General features: G+C 50.1%; 1 protein-coding gene across 4 annotated transcripts in view; it reads left to right on the top strand.

Moving 5' to 3' along the window:
* Window positions 1–18,581, top strand: part of RAI2 (retinoic acid induced 2) — a 33,368-nt gene extending 14,787 nt beyond the window's left edge. For 3 of the 4 annotated variants that reach the window (XM_015272982.4, XM_046902784.1, XM_046902782.1), the window contains one exon: window positions 16,459–18,581. In XM_015272982.4, coding sequence (XP_015128468.1) covers window positions 16,550–18,196 — 1,647 coding nt within the window. In that variant the 5' untranslated portion in view covers window positions 16,459–16,549 and the 3' untranslated portion in view covers window positions 18,197–18,581. Of the gene's footprint in view, window positions 1–992; window positions 1,094–16,458 lie in introns of those variants that run through there. The other variant, XM_015272983.4, reaches the window with a different exon arrangement.
* Window positions 18,582–19,365: the final 784 nt, after the last annotated feature.

Here is a 19,365-nt window from a genome sequence, read left to right as displayed (position 1 = left end):
CCCCATTGCCACCGCCTTGGAATAAGTCGGAGGCATCACGTCTGATGTTTCTCAGGCAATGCTAGCTAGAAAGAAAACAATTTTACACATCAGCAGTTTTTTATGATTAATAATATTATCCTGCCTTAATTGAAAAATGGGCTGGGGCCCTTAAGAAAAAATTAAGCTGCAGGAATTAGAATCTAACCTCTTTATGATGAATGTGTATTTTTACGCGCCACATATTACTGTCAGAGCTTATAGAAATGATAGGGTGCCATATTGTAATAAAGAATTGTCCCGTGTTGTTTGCAGTTGCGTGGCACCATTCTGTCTGCCTGACTTGACTTTAAGAGCTTGGGTAGAATCCATGTGAGGGTGCTGAAATCCTTTTAGAGGGAATTTATGTACAAACAGAAGAGCGATGTGTAGGCTCCAGGCTTCGCTATCAGTTGTTATTGCTGAGAGATATTCACAGGGAGCTAATGCCAGACATAGCATTAGCTATCTTCAGCCTCGGTGCCTTTGTGGAAAGTTGGTAATAAAATGAGGGCTCCCGTCGGCATGATTCTTAAACATCAGTGAATCATCTTATGCAGCAAGGCAGTTGCTGCTGGGGTGAGCGTGTGCAGGGGTCTTTGTGAGCCACATTCTCTACCTAAAGAGGTGGAGGGAGCAAACCTGCTGCTGTCTAACCCGGCATGGAGCCACATCTGCCTTCCGCATGGAGAACCACAGCTTCAGCAGCGGCCGGGGAGAGCAGCTCTGAAAGCAGGTAAATGTGGGAGATGTGAGTGTAGCACCTTGAAATACAGACACCATATTCCCCCCACCTAGAGCTTTCAGATACTCCCGTCAGCTTAAATACTGCTAACCCAAACAGTCGAACATGATGAGTCAAATCTCCCTGGAAACCAAGCAGAGAAGAAGCCGCATGTGTGGAGTTGCTGGTGCTGGTGTTTGTCTCCGACAGACAGCATGAGAAGCTCTCCTCCTCCGCCTCCTCCTTCCTAGGGGACACAGCAGAGCAGTAAGGAGGAAAGGCCGGGCTGGCGGCGAGGCGGAGGATCGTCGGCTGTGGGATGCTCACCCAAGGGCTCCGCCGGGATGAAAGGTCTGTGTGGCTCCCCCCCTCCTTTGTCTTTGGGCCAGCGTCGCTATTAAAACAGACCCCGGGGAAGTGTGTGTTAAGGTGCTTCCTTCCATCCCTCTGTCCTTTTCCCCCCTCCCACCCTCATCCTTTTCGTCCCTGGAGGAAACGCTCGTCTCTGCCAAGATCCTGCCTCGCAAAAGTAAACAGGGTGAAATTACAATAAAATGTTGTGACTTGCTGGGCTGACGCTCAGGAGCTGCACAATTACAAGAAGGGTCTTCTATAGATAGCCCTGTGAGAAATAAACAGTCTTCCATCTTGAGTGGGCTTCAGATCCGAGCACGAGGGCAGGGCGGATGAAGAGCGAGGGATTTCATCCCCGAACCGCAAGGTCCTTAGGAAGTTTATATTGCAGCAGCTGTCGGCAGCTCTGACATGTTGGTGGTTGGCCATCACACAGTACCACCGATACTTGGGGCTCTGCGCGTGTGCATGCTGTTGTTGCTTGATGTTTTAAGGCCGGGTCGCGCACTGAAAAGCCCGAGAACAAATAATATGAGCTGCAACTTGTTTCCTCCGGGGTTCTTCCAAGTAATTCAGACTACGGCAACCCTAAATGGAGGTGTAATCCCCGGGAGATGAGCTGCCTTGGACGCTCGCCAGTTTAGCAGGCTGGGTAATCTGCACTGTCATCAAGATTTGCGGATTAGCTTTAGTGAAGCTAGTTGGCTTTGACATTTCATTAGGGAAGTTTTTAGTAGTTTTTCATCCTCGGTCTTTATGCTGTAAAATATAGATGATGTAGTTTTGTTACCCTTATACCATTTAACGTCCGTGCAAGTTGATACCGGAACTGCAAACATCTCTGATCCGCTGAGGATTTTTTAAATCATTGCTTGTTTAGGAAAGACTGAGTCAAAGGCTGATTTTGTAAAGGATCTGCTTCCCCCAGTGCTAACCAATAAATTTTCATCTGGGTAATTTAAGTTACCGAACTGTTATCTCCCAAAGAAGGGATAAAAGCAGACACTACTTATCCTATAATCTGAAAATATTTTGAAAAGTGAACTGGAATATCAATAAAATGGCTTATCATCAAGGTCTCCCAAGAGCTGTAGAGGACATTTATTTAAAAATCAAAATGCTAAATTTAGAGGAATGGGCCGTGCTCGTGAGAAGGGAGCGTGTACAAGTGACAGCGCTGTAAATTGTCTGGAGGGTTCAAGGGACTGGGGAAGGACACTGTGTCCTGAAGTCACTTGTTCCCAGCAGAGATGTCTCTGCTGATAAGAGCCGGTTGTTGTTTGTGATGACAGTGATCGAGGAGGACAAGGTAAAGGCTCACCCATAAGCTCCTGCAGCCTTTTTCAGAACAGGGTTGTCGCCTGCTTTATTTATCACAGCGTGAAGCGCTCCAAGTTTTTTGCCTGCTGCAGAGCACGGGTGCGCATCCTTGGAGCTGCTCTTGCAATCGCCGTAATGCTCTCCCAAGCTTTTCTGCATGAGCGTGCCCATGGGGACCAGTGGTACTTCTGGGGAGGGCCAAGAGGGGTTCATTGAGAGGGCCAGCGGGGACACCTGGCTCCAACTTGCAGCAGGGGGCCTGACAGATGAAGGGAGGGGAGGTCCCTGCCCCCCTTGTGGCCGTCTTGCCTCCTTGTTTCTGCCTTGCTCTCCTTTATGCCAATAACATTCTGTCCTTCACTGCTGACAATTACTGAAGCAGTTCTGGCAGCAGCATTTGTTATCTGACCTACAAATGCTGCAGAAACGGCGTTCTTCAACTTTGCAACTTAATCACTGCCAAAGGAATCCTTCCCAACCTTGTAGATTAGCGAGGTCTGGGCCCCAAGTTGAGCAGACTGGGTGTGTTGATTGGCTCCTTTCCCACCAAAACGCGTGAAGAACTTTAATCCAAGGATACTCGGCGGTCGCGTGGTAAGGCTGACTTACCACACCGACTGACCGCGTGGTAAGGTCAGACATACAGGATCCCACTACCACCATCTCAGCAGTCATGGTACTGGGGATGGAGCAGCTGTAACGTCCATGCCAGACCATGCTGTGGGCTCTCTGGTTACTGAGGGCTGATACAGGCTGGCATTCCTTGCTTTCCTGCCTGCTTCTTGTCCCACTGTCAATAGCAGTGCGTGGGCGCTGAGTCCTGAAGTCTGCATCGATGTGCTGATTTGTACTTCTGTTGCAAAGCCTGTGAAGCGAAGCTGTGAGTGAAGAGCGGAGTTAGTTAAACAGTTATTTGCTTTGCTTTACTTAATAAATAAATAAACCATACAAATAGAGGTAAGGTAATTGTCGGGCTGAATTCTTCTAAGGCTTCAGCATTTCTCCATCATCTCTGTCATAGCAACCCAATGTGGAATAACAAGTGGTTGAATAGAACCTCTGATGAATATTTCTGCGTGAGTTGATTCTAGCAAGACAGAGAGCTACGATTAGCAGGAATGCATCCAGCGTAAAGAGCTAAGCATCTTGTAAGTGCAGAGGTCTTGATCTGGGATACAGCAGCATCTCCTGTGAGCTGTGTTCCAAATGGTGTGGAGAAAGGGGATGTGTGTGTTTGTGCACATATGTTGTGTTCCTATTGAAGGTGAATAGCAATTTTGGTTATCCGAATATTGATATAGCAGTTCGGAAATAGTTTGCCCAGAGGAGTTGTTTGCACTGTTGTATTTACCTGCCCAATGAAATCAGACAGCCTTTCAGTCCATGAATCACAGTACAGTGTTTGCCATTTGGATTTCTATGGTTGCACCGAGCATGCAACAGTATCCAAAGAATTTTATTGAATCAAAGTAATAAAACTGAAAAGCGGTATTGACTTTTCTCTGGCTTTTTCAGCTTCTTGCTAATTTTGGCCCCAGAATGTATTTCAGTGCTTTTTAGATTCCATTTTATTTAGTTACTTTATCTCTCAGATTGTAGGCTTTCTGTTAAATCATGGTAGCTGTTTGTCGTAAAGCTTGGGACATCCTTCCTGGTGCTTACTGGTCTCAGTGTGACATACATTTTCTAATGATTTTTGCTGTTTTGCTGATTTGGAGAATTTGAAGCTCAAAGCGGGTTTATGCAGGCCACATGAATTTCTGGCTTCAAGGCAACGATAAGCATTTTAATGGCTTCACAAATGACACCATGCATTTAAAGTTGGTTTTCAGTCATCTCAAGATAGTTTATTGTGCAAGAGTGGCTCCAGTGCAACATTCTTTCCTTCCAGAGGAGAAGGTGCCAAGGGGATTGGTATGTGGAAGTGGCTATAGGCAGAAGGGTTTTCTTCTGGAACCTTAAATGTTGTCCTTGATGTATTTTCACTCAGCACAGCCTTCTGTTCTTTCAGAGGGCAGCAGTTCTGCATATCACACTGTGGAAGTGCCCTGGTACTCCTTACAGACAATTGCTCCCTCTGGCTGGCCACTGCCTTTGGGCTGCTCAGGCCTTCGGGCTGCTCAGGCCTTCGGGCTGCTCAGGCCTTCACACCAGCCCTTAGGGAGCCCATGGAGGGCTGCGGAAGAGAGCACAGCTCTGCCCAAGGAAGCCTGTTTGCATGACCTGGCTTTTTGTGGTGCAACCAAGACGCCACAATTCTTCTCCAACTTTCAAAGTTAGGGAAGTGCATCGCTTCCTCAGTTGTGGTTGGAGATATTTTTCATCCATCTTTGGCAGCTGTTTTTGAATGACAGTAGACATCCCTCGCTGAGTCTTGTTTTCACAAGCTAAAGGGTTGCACCAGTCAGCTGCTCTCCCTATGTTCCTTATTTCTCCCTATGTTCCCTAACAAGCACAGTTTTGTATCCTCCCTCAGTTTCAGTTGCTCTCTTCAGCATCATTCATCTTCTGCCTTGCATTAGCAGCACTAGGCTTTTTCCTCATCTTCTCTCTTCATCTTCCCTACCACCGTCATGCATTTTTTCCTGGCTTATTCCTGCCTGGATCTCTTTGCACATTGTGCCCTGCACCATCTCACTTTTTGCAGCAGGCACCACGCGTCCCCAGAGCTGGGATTGCCAGTTTCCCTTCCAGTGCCGGATCTCCATGTTCTACCGCTTCCTTCCATTTCAGCCACTCTGGGGGATAAATGATGAGTGTCAGTGGAGTGGGCCCTCTTGTGAGGATGTGCAGCTATGAGATGAGTGGTGGTGTTCTGCCAAAAGGTGTTCGGTGACTGCTATCAAGTGGTCCTTTGATCTGGAGACAACTTAGAGGTCCTCACAGTTCTGCAGTACAGATGTCAGGAGCTCTGCTTCTTCTCCCCCTTCGCTCTCCTTCTGCCCCTTCCTCGCTTTCCTGGGTTGTGCTCCTGACCACCATGGGCCTGGTGGTCCTGTCTGCCAGGCAGTTCCTGCAGCCCTTCCTGTATGTCTCTCCAAAGCTGTTCTACAGACATCCCTCCAAGCTGAAGGTGGAGTTTCACAACCTGTGGGCCCTAACAGTAGGGCTGAACGCGTGTTTCCCTCAGGACCAGCAGCAGAATTCTGAGGTTCTTGAGGAGAAAATGGTCATATTTACGTGCATGGATCTAGGTGTGCGTGTATTATATTTCTTTTTTACAGCCATACTTCTGAGGAAAAGGGTACAGGTGATTTCAGGTCATCTGAAGAATGATGCGCCAACCTGATCTCATAAATGTGCCGAACAACAGCTGCATGCAGACAGCTGTGCTCCAGTCAACGTGCTGGTCATCTCTGGCTTTAAAATAGCTTTTATTTTTTTTTCTTTATATTAGCCCCCAGATTTACTCTGCAATGGGAACTGTGCCTATCGCATGCTTAAAGCAGATTTCTTCACTGTGTGTATGGAGGAAGGTAAAGGAAGTGATAAATCTCTAAAGCCAGTATGATAAAACAAATCCCCGCTAGCGAAGGGCCAGATACGGCATCTTCTCCTCTCTCAGTGTCTCAGTCTGCAGCTGCCCTCACTGGTGGGAAGATGGCTGCTGCTGCAGCATGATAGAGGGTGCAGGAGGAAGGCCAGGGAGCAACTGCATCACCAAATCCAGTGCAGGACTTGGGTGCTCTCTGTCAGCAATGGAGAGATTTGGGGAACCGGAGGAAAAAAACACCACTGTGGTTGAAAAGAAAATAAAGAATAGCTTGGGACATTGAGAATTTATGGCTTCTTTTTCCCCCAGTAATCTGAAGAAGATCCATTGTCCTCCCAGTTTTTGACACAGGAAATGCTTTGCATTTAGTTATTTCCTGCACTCCTTCTTAGCGTCAAATCAATAACAGGATCCATGCTGTTCCCTTTCTTCCCTGTGCTGCTGTTAGAAGCTGGCGAGTGGCAGGCTGCAGGTCCCAGTGGTGCGGCTTCTGCTACCTCATGTGTCTGTGGCACCAATGCCCTGTGAAACGTAGGGCAGGTGTTGAGCTTTCCTGGGAGCCATGGGGCCACCTCTGGGCAGGCACCAGAGGGCTCCAGCAGAGGCCAGAGGATGCAGAGTGGACACTTTCTGCTTGCTGCCACCCCCCTGCCACTGCAGACCTCCTGAGAGTTGTGGAGGTGCACTCATCTTCTGAGTCACATCCGTGTCACACAGCAGGTAGCGTGGTGCTGGGGGATGTCGTCTCACATCACACGGATATTTTCAGGCTTTCTTCTCACAGTGACCTTTCAGCCTCCTACTTCATTTCCTGCGTGAATGGTTGCTTGTCTTCTCCAAAACAACATCTTAGTTTCTTCTGGTGATGATAAGCATGAAAGAAAAGCTAGGTCTGCTAGAAATGTACAAACACTATATGCTTCTCCTGCCTTCTGAACATCCCCTGCTTGCTCTTGTATCCTTGTGGAAGGGCCAGAGAGCAGTGCTACCAAAACAGATTTCCTTCTCCATCACCTTCCCTCATGACCACTGCTTGGCAAAGAAACGTAGGTCCTCTAGGCACACATGCAGCTGTGCTCCTGGTAGGTCAACTGGGCACTGCTAGCACCAGCACTCACATTCTTCACTCATTAGTGAATTTAAATGATGTCACTGGAGGAAATTTCCTCCTAATGTCGTAATGCTCTCAGCTTTCTTTTTTATACCTGAAATTGCCAGTTACACAAAACAAATTCTGACAGGCAAAAAAAAAACCAACAACCCAACACGGAACTCCAAGACTCACTTTAATTGCATTGTGAGGAGATCTGCACTCCTCTTGAGTCAAAAGATTTTTATTTGATTATGTTCAGATTTTTACTCACCAAACACTGTAATTCTTTTGGTTTTAATTAAAGATTTTTTTTTCTTTTGCATTAGACTGATGCTAAACTGGATTCACTAAATCTTCTTACGCTGTAAGTAGCAGTGACCCAGATAAACACACTTAAAAATTCAACTGCTGAAACTACAGCGTGTTGTCTTTGTAAGACACAGTGAGAGGAACTCTAAAATAGTTCTATAAATTCACAAGGGTAGCACGTAGCTTCGTATCATTAAAAGCAGATTCATAGACTAATTTAATTCTTTTAAATTAGATGCACAAATCTGCATGAAAAGAGTGTTACTTGGTTTGGCATCCAATGCTTGAAAGTTAGAAGGAGGCCCGTGAAAAAATTACTTTTCCCTTCTGCATCCATTCTTTTGCAGTGTAACAGCAGAGGCTTTGAGGAAAACGGAGGATAATTGTTTATTTATGGATGCGGCTGCAAAGAGTCTGCAGTGCTTTGCCTCTCAGTGCCTGGGCTTGTGGTGACAGTAGTGTTTCAGTGTAAAGGCTGGGGTCCAGCCAGGCCTACCGTCTGCCCATAGGCATGGCCTGGATCAAGATGGGGATGTCACGACTTCTCCACGGACTGGACTGGGACGTGGACATCAAGACTTGTCGATGGACTGGATCGAGATGCGGACGTCAAGACTTCTCCATGGTCTGGATCAAGACATGGACATTGCCAAAGTACCTTGTTGGCCTAGATTTGAGTAAACCAGTTCCATGGCCCAAAAAACTGTGGTTTAGCAGTGCCTGATGGGATGCTACCTGTAGTTTCAGATGTGCATTTTGCATGTTTTACATGCAGCTGGCCACAAAGACCCTGCTGGTCCCCACATGCTGGCAGGGAGGCCTGCTGGGCATCTCTTGCACCCTATAACTTCCCCGAACATGGATGTTACCACTTCTTGGGTTTTTGTGAATTTTCAGACAGCAGCGTCAGCTGTGTTTACACAAGGAAGAAATATATACTACTGGGGACAATCACATAATAAACAGCCTTTAATTAGCGCAAAAGACGCAATGGGACCTAATCCCTCAGTGCCTGTTTAGACAGCCAGACCCAAACAGCTGTGTCTGGTGCCCCATTACCATTCCTCTGGGTGAACCAGGGGACGCTCCATTTTGTCACTGCCATCCTGGTGCCTACAGCTGGTTGCTGGCGTGAGGCTTGTCCCAGACCCAGGGAAATGCCACAGGCCATGTCTTGCTGAGCTGGAGCATGGACGTTCTTATGTGTTTGTGGTTTGCTTGGTGTCCCCGAAGGAAGAGCCCATGCGGGTGTGTTCCTACAAGGTCAAGAAGACAGGCGCCAAAAAAAAAAAAACAACCAACATTTGCTCCAGTGTGCTTGCAAGTATTTTTTTTTAAAGATCTATTTATTTTGCTCTATTTTTTCTATTTTTTATTTCATTTTCTTTGTAGTAAATTAATGACACTGCAGAGCTAGCTTTCATCCTTTACTGTATGTATGTACAGCGATTCATTTCTAGCTGAAAATGTGACAACATGGGGCTGAGGCTCTTCCCACTGGTGTTTTCATGCAGGGATATTCTCCCACCTCCCTGGGAGAGCCGAGCCATCAGTGTACGGCCACGCATCTCCGAGGCTGGATAACACAGCCGGACGCCAGACCTCCCCTCCAGGTTTGCTGGAGTGGCCCGCTGACGTGCCCCAGGGGACTTACAGTCAATGATGATGGATTAGGCTGGTCCATTAATGCAGCGGTCTCATCTGGGAAAGATGTAATTGCCGTTCCGTGTCCCGCCGCTTCCGTAAGTTTTTCAGCACACGTAGTAGTGCACGTCGCGATGGAGATGGCTGGTGACGAATGTTGCAGTAAATATGTCAGGGGCTCTGCATCCCGTGGCAGCACGCTTCTATTCTGGTACCAGGCAGCCATCGTTAAGGTGGGGGAAGTGATAATCACAAAATTTGGTGTACTGCGTTCATCATGATGTCTGGTCTCTTCTAAGGTTTGATGGAAAAGCATGGGCAGTACTGATCTTGTTTCCTCCTGCAAGACGCGTCTGCAAAATAGGTTTATGTTGACTGGTTCCTTGGGACCAGGAAAGGCTCAGTGCAGCCGATGGGATGGAAACGGTGTGTAAACGGATGTGAAAAGGAGATTAAAAAAAATGCTGCATTTTTCCTCACATCACAGGAACCCTGTATTTCTCTGGCTCTTTTAAACAAAATGCCTGCAGCTGCTTACACATTTTGCAAGGATGAAAATAAGGGGCTATTTTTGCTTGGAAGCTTTTCCATCCACACAGCTTCGAATAGGGCGGCGTGTTTGAAACCTGGCGTGGGCGTGCTGTCTGCGTGAGGATTAGTGCCGTCAAGTAGCTGACAAAATGTTGGGTTTGGTATACTGATGTGATGACGTGTCGGAGAGGGAGAGTCAGTCCAGTAAATCTGGAGCTACGAGTATAAGAATTGATCTTGAACTGGCGAGCTGAAGGAGGATATGGTTACTTGAGTTGGTGAGGAGGGACGCTGTGTTAAATAACCACTTTTTGCTCTCCAAACAGCTAAAGAGTCTGTCCCCTTCCTTCTTTCTTACAGCCCCCCTTCAGATGCTGAAAGGCCGCTATCAGGTCTCCCCGAAGCTGCCTATTCTCCAGGCTGAACAGCCCCAGCTCTCTCAGCCTGTCCTCGCTGGGGAGGTGTTCCGTCCTAGAGCTCCCCAGCTCCAGGTCTCGTCGTCGGGACTGCATTCATTGGGAAATTTCTGGTGCTCTCTTTCTGGCGTGCAGGTAGTGGAGGCTGTGCCCTTTTCCATCCAGCACAACATATATGGTGCTGATAAGCCCATCAAAGCTGCAGCTGGGAGCTGCCATTTTGGCCCACCCATTTTGGCTGTCGGATGGCACCAACACCTGTAGTCAGTCACGGGCATGTTCTTTGTTATGGTCTTAGGACCACGTGTGCATCACTAGAAAGGGTTGGTGTGCAGGAAACTTTGATTTTAACGTGGTGCTGCATTTCTTCTGACTGTTTACTTACAGAAGGCAGGATGTACGTTGGGACAGTAAGAGGTTGTGAAATCTGGCAGGATTCATGATTCTGGCCATGACGATGTGATCACAGCCTGCCTCCTGCTTGTTCTTCCTTGCTGCCGTGAGAGGGTTTGGGTGGCAGCACCAGGTAAATGGTGATCGTCTCAACATTACTGAGCTTGTTCCTGTCCTGGCCTTGCTTGCACCAAGTAAAAGTGTTTTTTGACTGGAGCTGGCGTGCTTCAAGGAGGGGACATGAAAGGATTTGCTGGCTAGAAGGCAGCTGAAGGTGTTGAAGCCATTGTGGTGCAATGGGGCAAAGTCAGGTGTTTCACCTGCATTAGTGCGGTAGCAGTTCATAAATGGATTTTAACTTGACCTGGCCAGCTGAGCAGGGTGACTGGTGTGATGGGTCCCCATCCCCTGCGAGCAGGAGCTGCATGGTCATGTCTGCAAGGAGGGACAGGCCATGAAGGGCAGCCTCCGTCACACCAATTCTCATCTGGGTATTGGGAAAGATGAAGGGAACACAGGGAATGTGTGTGAGCCTGGGGTTGGGGGAGTGGGTTGGGAGGAAAGAGCGAGCCGAGGGTTGCTGAGCTGGGAACAAACCTCGGCCGAGGAGCTGGCGAGGCTTTGAAGTCGTGTCACTGACATCAAACTCCGAGACCCTTTGTAGGAAACACAGTGCTTTAAGGACTGTTTAATAAAGCTCTCGACTGGGAAAGGAGCAAATATTTTATCAGGCTGACGCTGAGTGCTTTTTGTTGTGGGTTTTGGGGGAAGCGGGACTGGCAATTACGTTTAATTGATATCCTTTTCCTCTTGTTATCATTGGGGTATCGATTGCTGGGAAAACAAAATGCGTGTTCTAAAAAATTTACTGTAAAGTCACAGCTCTCGTTTGTTTTGTTTAGCTCTGTGCTCTCAAAGCAGCTCATTTTTCTTTGCTTTGCTGGCAAATAGAATGTTTTGATTGAAAACAATACTAAATAATCAGTTAAATGGGATATTTAATGACAGGAAAAATTGTTTAAAATATTTTTTCCCATAGGAAAATCATGCCGTTTGCTTTTCAAGCCTGAGGAAGCCTTTTAATGCCAGTGGAAGTCTGCATCCTTCCTGCTGTCTCGCTCCAGAATTAAACACGTGGGCACGGCGTGTGTGTCGAAACGTGTGGGTCGAGGTGTGGTGAATCCTGAGAGCTCTGGCACAAGAGACATCCCTTGAGTATGTCCAGTTTTCCCTCCATCACTTTCATGTGGGATTTCTTAGGCCCCCACCTTGCTGCCGTTTCGCCATCCCTATGGGATACCCAAGGCAGTGCAGCAGCCCCCAGTGCCCATCCCAAAGAACTGACGCAGGTGGATGTTCCCGTGGTCGCAGGAGCAGTGCCCCACATTCCCTATCTGAACAGGAATTTGGAGCCTGAAAGCTGCAGTGAGGGTGCAGGGATGTCACCGAACTCTGCGGCACGTGACTCAGCAGTAATTATGGCTGGCAAGTTTATATTTATCCTTTGCATGTCAGGTTCAATACATCAGATTTCCGTACGCTGTCTGGGGCTCTGGGCGCGTGTCCGGCTTAGTGCAGGCTGAGCAAGCTGCTGCTGCGTGGGCACTGCCGTGCTGCTCTGAGGGGTAAAATAGAGCCCCATCTGGGCAGGGTTTGTTCCCAGGAGCAAGGCTCTTCTGCTGCAACAGCTTTGAGACAACTGGGATTTGGATGTGCTGTGGGTAGGAGAGACCTCAGCATGGGGGAATAGCAGTGTCTCCAGTGGCTTCAGAACAGTCGTGTTTCATACTGCCTGCTTATATATAACCTTATGTACACTTTGGGTATGTCACAGTTTGGGCTGTAAAGAGAATTTTTTGCAAGGCTTTTCAGTTGGATGTAAAAATGTGCTGCGATGAGGCTGAAATTTGTCAGGGCAGTGCTCTGCTCGCTCCCAGCGTTTACTGTCTGCCTGTACTTGTTGCCCCTGGGAGTACAGGCACTGTACGGGATCATGGCAGGATTTTGTTTAAATTGGTCTGATTTGTTTTTAAATGAGCAGAAAGTGAGTGCTCTCCTCTGCAGAATGGATTGCAAAGCAGGGGCTGTTGACAACAGCAGTGCAGTTGGGAGATGCATTGCGCTAGGCCGGCCCTGTGCGGTTGGTAGGCCCGCCGGCCCTGTGCGGTTGGTAGGCCCACCGCTGTGTGCCAGCTCACTGCAGGCCTGGCTGTGACCAGCTGGTCAGACCGCTGCCTCTGAGAGCAACCACACTTGGTCCCTGCTAAAGAGTCTGTCTTTCCTTCTTACAGCCCCCCTTAGATACTGAAATGTGCTCTCAGGTCTCTACAGAGCCTTCTCTTCTCTGTGCTGAGCAGCCCCAGCTCTCTCAGCCTGACCTCACAGGGGAGATGTTCCATCCCTTGGATCATTTTTTGTGGCCCGCCTCTGGACACGCTCCATCTGTGGTTTATATGTACAGGAGAGCTACTGGTACATTAATAGCTCCATGTGAAAGCTCGCTTCCTCCAAATGCTTCTTTTCTATTCCAGCAACAACCTTAGTAACAACATGGAAAGTCTTTGTGTGTGCGGCTGTAACAACACAGCACAAAAGTCGCAGGATGCAAGGTGATTTACGGCTCGCTGCTGTGTGTCAGTGTGTGCCCCGGTTGCCCTCTGCCTTATCTACTGTAGAAGGATGCAGAAAGATGGGGCGGGCTTTGTCTGCAGGCGATTGCATGCGTGACATGGGTGGTCCCACAGCGAGCACCCACAGCCCTGGGAAAAGCTGACATCGGCAGGGGATCAGCAAGGAGGCCGGAGTTATCACCGCCCTCATAATGGCATTTCTGCATAGCTAACATATCATTTCCTGTAGAGCTGCACACATCATTGCTTAGTGCCATGAACTTAACTCTTATCAGCACCCCGGTGGGAAAACCCAAGTTATTTACAATAGCTTTCTTTTCGGTGTTGTAAGCTTATTTTCAATTAAAACAAACAGCAAATTAAATATTAAATAGATAAGTAGGGAAAGTGAAATTAATTGATTTTCTGGCACCGGGGTGAGGTAGAGAGAGGAACCTTAAGGCGGTTTTGCTGAGTTGCACTGCCTTCCTTCTTGTTTATCAGATACACGGGACTGGCTTTAAAAGCCAGGCAGCTCTCAATATGTGTAGAGAAGCAGCAGTCCTCAAAGAAAGAGCAGTATGCAAGTCAGGTTATTTTTTATTAAAGGAGAAAGGTAGTACAGCTTTCACCGTTAATAGCAATATTGGAAAATGCAGTTTGGTGTAAGTCCTCTCCATAGAATCATAGATTCATAGAACTGCTTGGGTTGGAAGGGACCTTAAAACCCACCCAGCCCCAACCCCTGCCGTGGGCAGGGCTGCCCCCCACAGCTCAGGGTGCCCAGGGCCCCATCCAGCCTGGCCTTGAGAGTTGTGCCCTGCCCCCGGGTGCTGGGTTCCTACACCTCAGGGACACACAGGATGCAGCCTGGAACAGCATTTGACCGTGCCTTAAAAACCCCAGAGCAAGAAGCAGGCATTTCTTCCAGGTGCCTGATGGTGATAGATGAGCTCTTCTTTCCCTCGTCTAGATACTTCCTCTTCCCCGCTGCTTTCTAAAGCAGCGATGGGGGATTTTATGATGCTTCAGACTTTCATCCTGCACGGTTATCTGTCTCTCTCTGCAGCTCTGTGCAGCATGCTAATCCCTCAAGGCTCGTACGCGGCATAATTTTCATCTTAATTTTTCTATTTCTCAATGCTAAATGGCTTTACCAGGGGAATAGAAGGTCATTTCCCATCCCCACCAGATCACTCATTTGCTGTGGAAACGCGGAGATCATCTCACGCTTTGCAAACAAACGGCAGAGCAGAAGTACCGGTGCCGCCTGCAGTGCTCCTCGGTGCAGCAGCATGGAGGGCAGCAGGGGTGTGGGGCTGGGCTGCAGGCCTGAGGCAGTTTTGAACGGTTCTTTTATAAGGAGGGAGATGATGTGAGAAGTATAAAACCTCTTTTTAATCCCTCAACGAGATGGGCCTGCTTGTTTTGGTGCCGCTGCTCGTCGCTGTCTGAATCAGCGGCGTTATTTCTCTCCCGCTTTCTTGCGCTCGGGAATCTCTGCCTGCAGCCGGCGCTGAGTGAGGAAACAAACAGAACCCCTCAACCCCACAGTCGTGTTTTCCTCTCAACGTTTCACGAGATGAGAAGAATCATGAATTATTCTCCCCCAGCCGGCAGCAGCGGGGGAGAAGGAATGACTCATCTGTTTACTTTTAAAAATCCTCTGTAAAAATCAGATGCGCCCGATGATACATTATCGGGATTTCGCTCGCCCGGCCCCAGCTATTAACTGCCGACATTGCTGTAGTCCTGCTCTGGCCGTGACACCGTGCTGCCAAACCCGGGCATTCACAGGCCTCGGGAAGGATGCTCCGGTTTCCCGTTTCCCTGCCTTGGCCGTGGTTTGCCCTTTGTTCGGGGTTGGTTTTTGCGTCTGTCTGCGTTGAGCTGGCGGGTGACGGTGCTGCTCCCACAGCCACCCATGCGGGCAGGCAGTGCTGTGAGCAGCCGGGCCATCCGTACCGTCATGGGATCATTGAAGTTGGAAAAGACCACTAAGATCATCAAGTCCAGCATCAGCCCACGTACTCAGCACAGGCTTAGGGTCTGTGTGTGGCTGCTGTAGACCAAGGATGCGGGGCAGTGGCGATGGCGTGCGGTCTGCTCTTGGGTTACAGCGTGCAGCTGTGCACAGGTGAAAAATATCAATCTGGGGTGCTCCAGTGCTTCCCCATGGTAACAGAGTTAAAAATGGACAAGTTTCCATGGTGATTATTACCGCAGGATGCGCTGCTCACTTCAGGAGTGGCACGGGCAGCATGGCAAAATCTGCGGGCGGAAATTATTTACCTTCTGAATAAATGAATGCACAGCGCCATTAATATGCTGCTTTGCGGGGCAGCACGGGGGGAGCAGAGTGTTAATTTTTGAAGGAAATAGGTTGCAAGGTTTCTGTCACCGTGAACAGAAACAATCTCTGTCCTTCTTTTTGTTGTTGTTGACGTTTGCTTGGTTTAGATAAAGGCAAAGGCTGGTAAAGTAAATTTGAATCAGAATCACAGAATGGTTTGGAGAGGACTCTAAAGCCCACCCAGCCCCAACCCCTGCCATGGGCAGGGCTGCCCCCCACCAGCTCAGGCTGCCCAGGGCCCCATCCAACCTGGCCTTGAGCGCCTCCAGGGATGGGGCACCACAGCTTCTCTGGGCAGCTGTGCCAGCGCCTCACTGCCCTCTGGGTAAAGGATTTCTATCCCTACAGGTGCTCAAGAAACATGTCGATGTGGCACTGAGGGACATGACCTTTAGTGGTGTGGTGGTGATGGGCTGATGGACTAGATGATCTTAGTGGTCTTTTCTGAACTTTATGATTCTAGGATTCTATCTGCCCTTGTAAAAAGCCAGTCTCCCTCCTGCTTATATGCTCCCCTCAAGTACTGGAAGGCCACGGTGAGGTTTCCCTGCAGGAAACCTCCAGGCTGAACAAGCCCAGCTTCCTCAACCTTTCTTCATAGGAGAGGTACTCCCACACTCTGATCATCCTCATGGCTTCCTCTGGACCCCTAAAGGGCTGTGTCAGAGGTACTGCACCAGTGGCCTGACCCACTTAAGTAAAACCCCGTGGGAGGAAAACGAGACAGCTCTTGCAGGGGAACCGAGGACCCTTTGCCACGGTGGAACATTTCTGAGCTGTGTATTTTTAGAAACATTTGGTTTTGTGCTCCCGCTGAATTAAAGCAGCGTGCTGTCTCTGGGCTCTGCCATACACTGTCATTACACAGAGCTTTGTTTAAGGCTGCAGAGGGGCTGCCTGAGCCCTTGGGTTGGCTGGCGTACGGGTGAGGTTTTTTTGACTGCAGGCAGCCCTCAGGTCCTTTAAATTATCTGTGTTTATGGCTAAATATAAGTTCCTCAAAACTCTTCGTACAACACTCACGGATGTCTGTATATATAGCATCGCTGTGTACATTACCACTGTGAGTTGTAGAGCCGTTCCCCTGAAACGTGGAAACGTTTAAGGGCTTGTTTTGGCGACAGGGTCTTCCAAGGCAGTCGCAAATGTTTTGTTAAGGAGGAGATTTATGCAGTGCCTAAACCATGTTTCTGCATCGCAGGCCAAGCGATGTCAGTGCCGGAGCCCCTGGCAGCCCCATCCTGCTGACGGCGATGTGAGCACGGCGCTGTGGAGCCCCGAAGCCCTACGAGATGGAGGAGCTCTACAAGGAGACCCCAAACCTGCCCATGGATGTCACCAGCCCGCCGGCAGCCATGGCCAACAACAAGCTGGAGAACGGTGTGGCCCAGCTGATCACGGCGGAGGCCTGGAACATCAACTCAGCTGATCTGATGAAGAAGGCCCTGTCCCCGCTGGTGACCGTCCCTGCTCCCTCCATCCTAACACCGCCGGCCGAGTCACAGAGCGGGGTAGCGCTGAAGGTGGCGGCCACCGTGCTGCAGCCCATCTGCCTAGGGGACAGCCCTGTTGTCCTCCCCATCCACCTGCAGGTGGCCGGCAGTGCCGCCCCGCAGATGCCGGCCAGCAATGCCACCCCGTACGTCATGACCACACAGGGCCCCGTCCCACTGCCAGTCCTGCTGGAGCAGCATGTCTTCCAGCACCTCAACTCGCCCCTAGTGCTGCCCCCCGGCACTGCCTGCCCTGCTAGCCCCCTGCATGGCAGCCTCTTCCCGGGCGCCTCTGCCCCTGTCAGCCAACCCCAGCTCCTGGACCCCAAGCCCTCAGGCCCAGGCCAGGAGCCTGTGCTGCCACCCGTCTTTCAGACGCCGGGTTTCGCCGCAGTCCTGCAGGACCTCTTCCCCTCAGGGCAGGGCGCCCTGGGCTCAGCCCCCTGCCAGCCCCCTCCTGACTATGCCACTCTCCCTCCCCAGGCCTTCAGCTCACCCCTCTCCCCGCTGGTGCCCCCTGCGACACTGCTGGTGCCCTACCCTGTCATCGTGCCCCTGCCCGTCCCTGTGCCCATTCCCATCCCCGTCCCCATCCCCATGCCCCACGGCGCTGAGGCCAAGGTGGCCCCCGACCCGCCCAAGCCCCCAGTCTTCACCCCGCAGCCCTGCAAGGGCACCCAGACCCCCCTGGAGAAGGAGGAGACGAAGCCCTTTGACCTCGTCCACCAGCGGGACTTCTCCCAGCTAAGCCGCCACACTGTCATCAAGATGGGCAGTGAGAACGAGGCGCTGGACCTCTCCATGAAGGGCCCGCCCGTGCCTCGGGCCTGTGAGGCCGCCCCGCCACCGCCATCCCCTGACGATGGGGCACTGGACCTGTCTCTCTCCTCCTGCCGCAAGCCAGGGGGCCCCCACGGGGAGACGGCCGGCAGTGGGCCCAGCGCTGAGGGCAGCCCGCAGGACAAGCCGGCCACCCCCTTCGCCCCCTCCAAAGCGCCGGAGGCCGCGGGCAAGGCAGAGGGCAGGGTGGTGGGCCCAGGGTCGGGCGAGCTCCTGAGGCCGCCGCAGAAGTGGTTGGTGGAACCGGCCGGGAGGGCGGCCTGTGAACCCAAGGCCGGCGGCAACAACATCGAGATCGTCAGCACCTCGCAGACCGCCAAAGTCATCGTCTCCGTCAAGGACGCCGTGCCCGCCATCTTCTGCGGCAAGATCAAGGGCCTGTCGGGGGTGTCCACCAAAAACTTCTCCTTCAAAAGGGACATGCCCCAGGACTCGGTGCTGCAGTGCTATGACGTGAAGAGCCAGCCCGAGCCCCGGGACAACGCCGAGGCGCTTAGGAAACCCGTAAAGAACAGGAGCGTAAAGCTAAAGAAAATGAACTCGCCCGAAATACACATTCTTCCAATCAAGAAGCAACGGCTCGCTGCCTTTTTTCCAAGAAAGTAAATTATGGGTTTTTAGAATTTTAAGATTATTATGGAAAAAGAAAAATAATAAAAAAGATGCACTTGGTTTAAAACTCATTTAAAACTTTAAACTATCTTTGTAAGTTATTTTTGGGGGAAGGGGGAGAGGAGCAGATGTAGAGTCCCTATAAGCTGGGTTTCTTTTTTTTGTTGGTTTTTTTTTGGTTATTAAATTTTGACTTTTGGTGGGAAACTGAATAAAAGCAACCTATTTTTCAAGCAGATTGCACATTTTGCAGCTTTAATGGAGTAACGGATGAGTCAGAGGGGTAAGAGCTATTTTCACTGCCATAAAGTGCTTTGATGATGTAATTCTTCATAATGGTTAGAACGGAAGTTTCAAAATAAATGTTTGTACGTGCTAATCGGCGGCGGTATCTCTGTCATTTCTGAAGGGCTTCGGCCACGCGGAGGAGGCCCGGCCAAAGTCTGCAACCGCCCTCACGTGTTCAGAGCGCTACTAACAATCCACCCGGGGGCGGATCGGGGCGTGCTGCTGGGGGCACTGTGCCCCAGCGGGCTTTGGAGTGGCAACAGTGAGGGTAGGTGAGCAGTGCCGACTGCTGGCCTCAGCACCAGAGATGCTCACAGCCCAGTTCTAAAGGGCTGAAAGCGATAGCAGCGGTTATTTAACTGAGAAAGTCTTAAAATTTGTGGGAATTCGGTTGCCGAGGGGTGATAAGGAAAAGTCGCCTAATTTTTTCCCAGCCTGACTGTAGATATATGGAGGCATTGTTTATTGTTAGTTTTATAATTGTCTTTGATGGCTGAAGTCAATGCACTTGAAAGAGCAGAGCTATGTAACTTCATTACCTGGCGGTGTACAAGCCGCCCCCGTCCATGAAGAAATGTGAATGTACCATTACAATAAACGTTCTGGTAAGTGACGGTTTTGCACTTGTGTATGACAGCTGCACGCTGGCTTTAAAGGCCATCTAGTCCAACCCCCTGCAATGAATAGGGACACCTACAGCTCCATCAGGGTGCTCAGAGCCCCATCCAGCCTGACCTTGAGTGTCTGCAGGTACCGGGGCACCCACTGAGATGTACCTCTGAACCCATCAGCCAGGTAACGCAGTGCTCTGACTGCACCACACTTCCTCCCTCTGCAGCCAAACAAATCCCAGGTCTCCCCTTGGGCAGCTGTGA

This window comes from Gallus gallus, chromosome 1 (assembly GCF_016699485.2).
Source record: "Gallus gallus isolate bGalGal1 chromosome 1, bGalGal1.mat.broiler.GRCg7b, whole genome shotgun sequence".
Lineage (NCBI taxonomy): Eukaryota > Metazoa > Chordata > Aves > Galliformes > Phasianidae > Gallus > Gallus gallus.
Note: the sequence above shows the minus strand (reverse complement) of the source record. Positions and strands in the feature narration are given on the sequence as shown.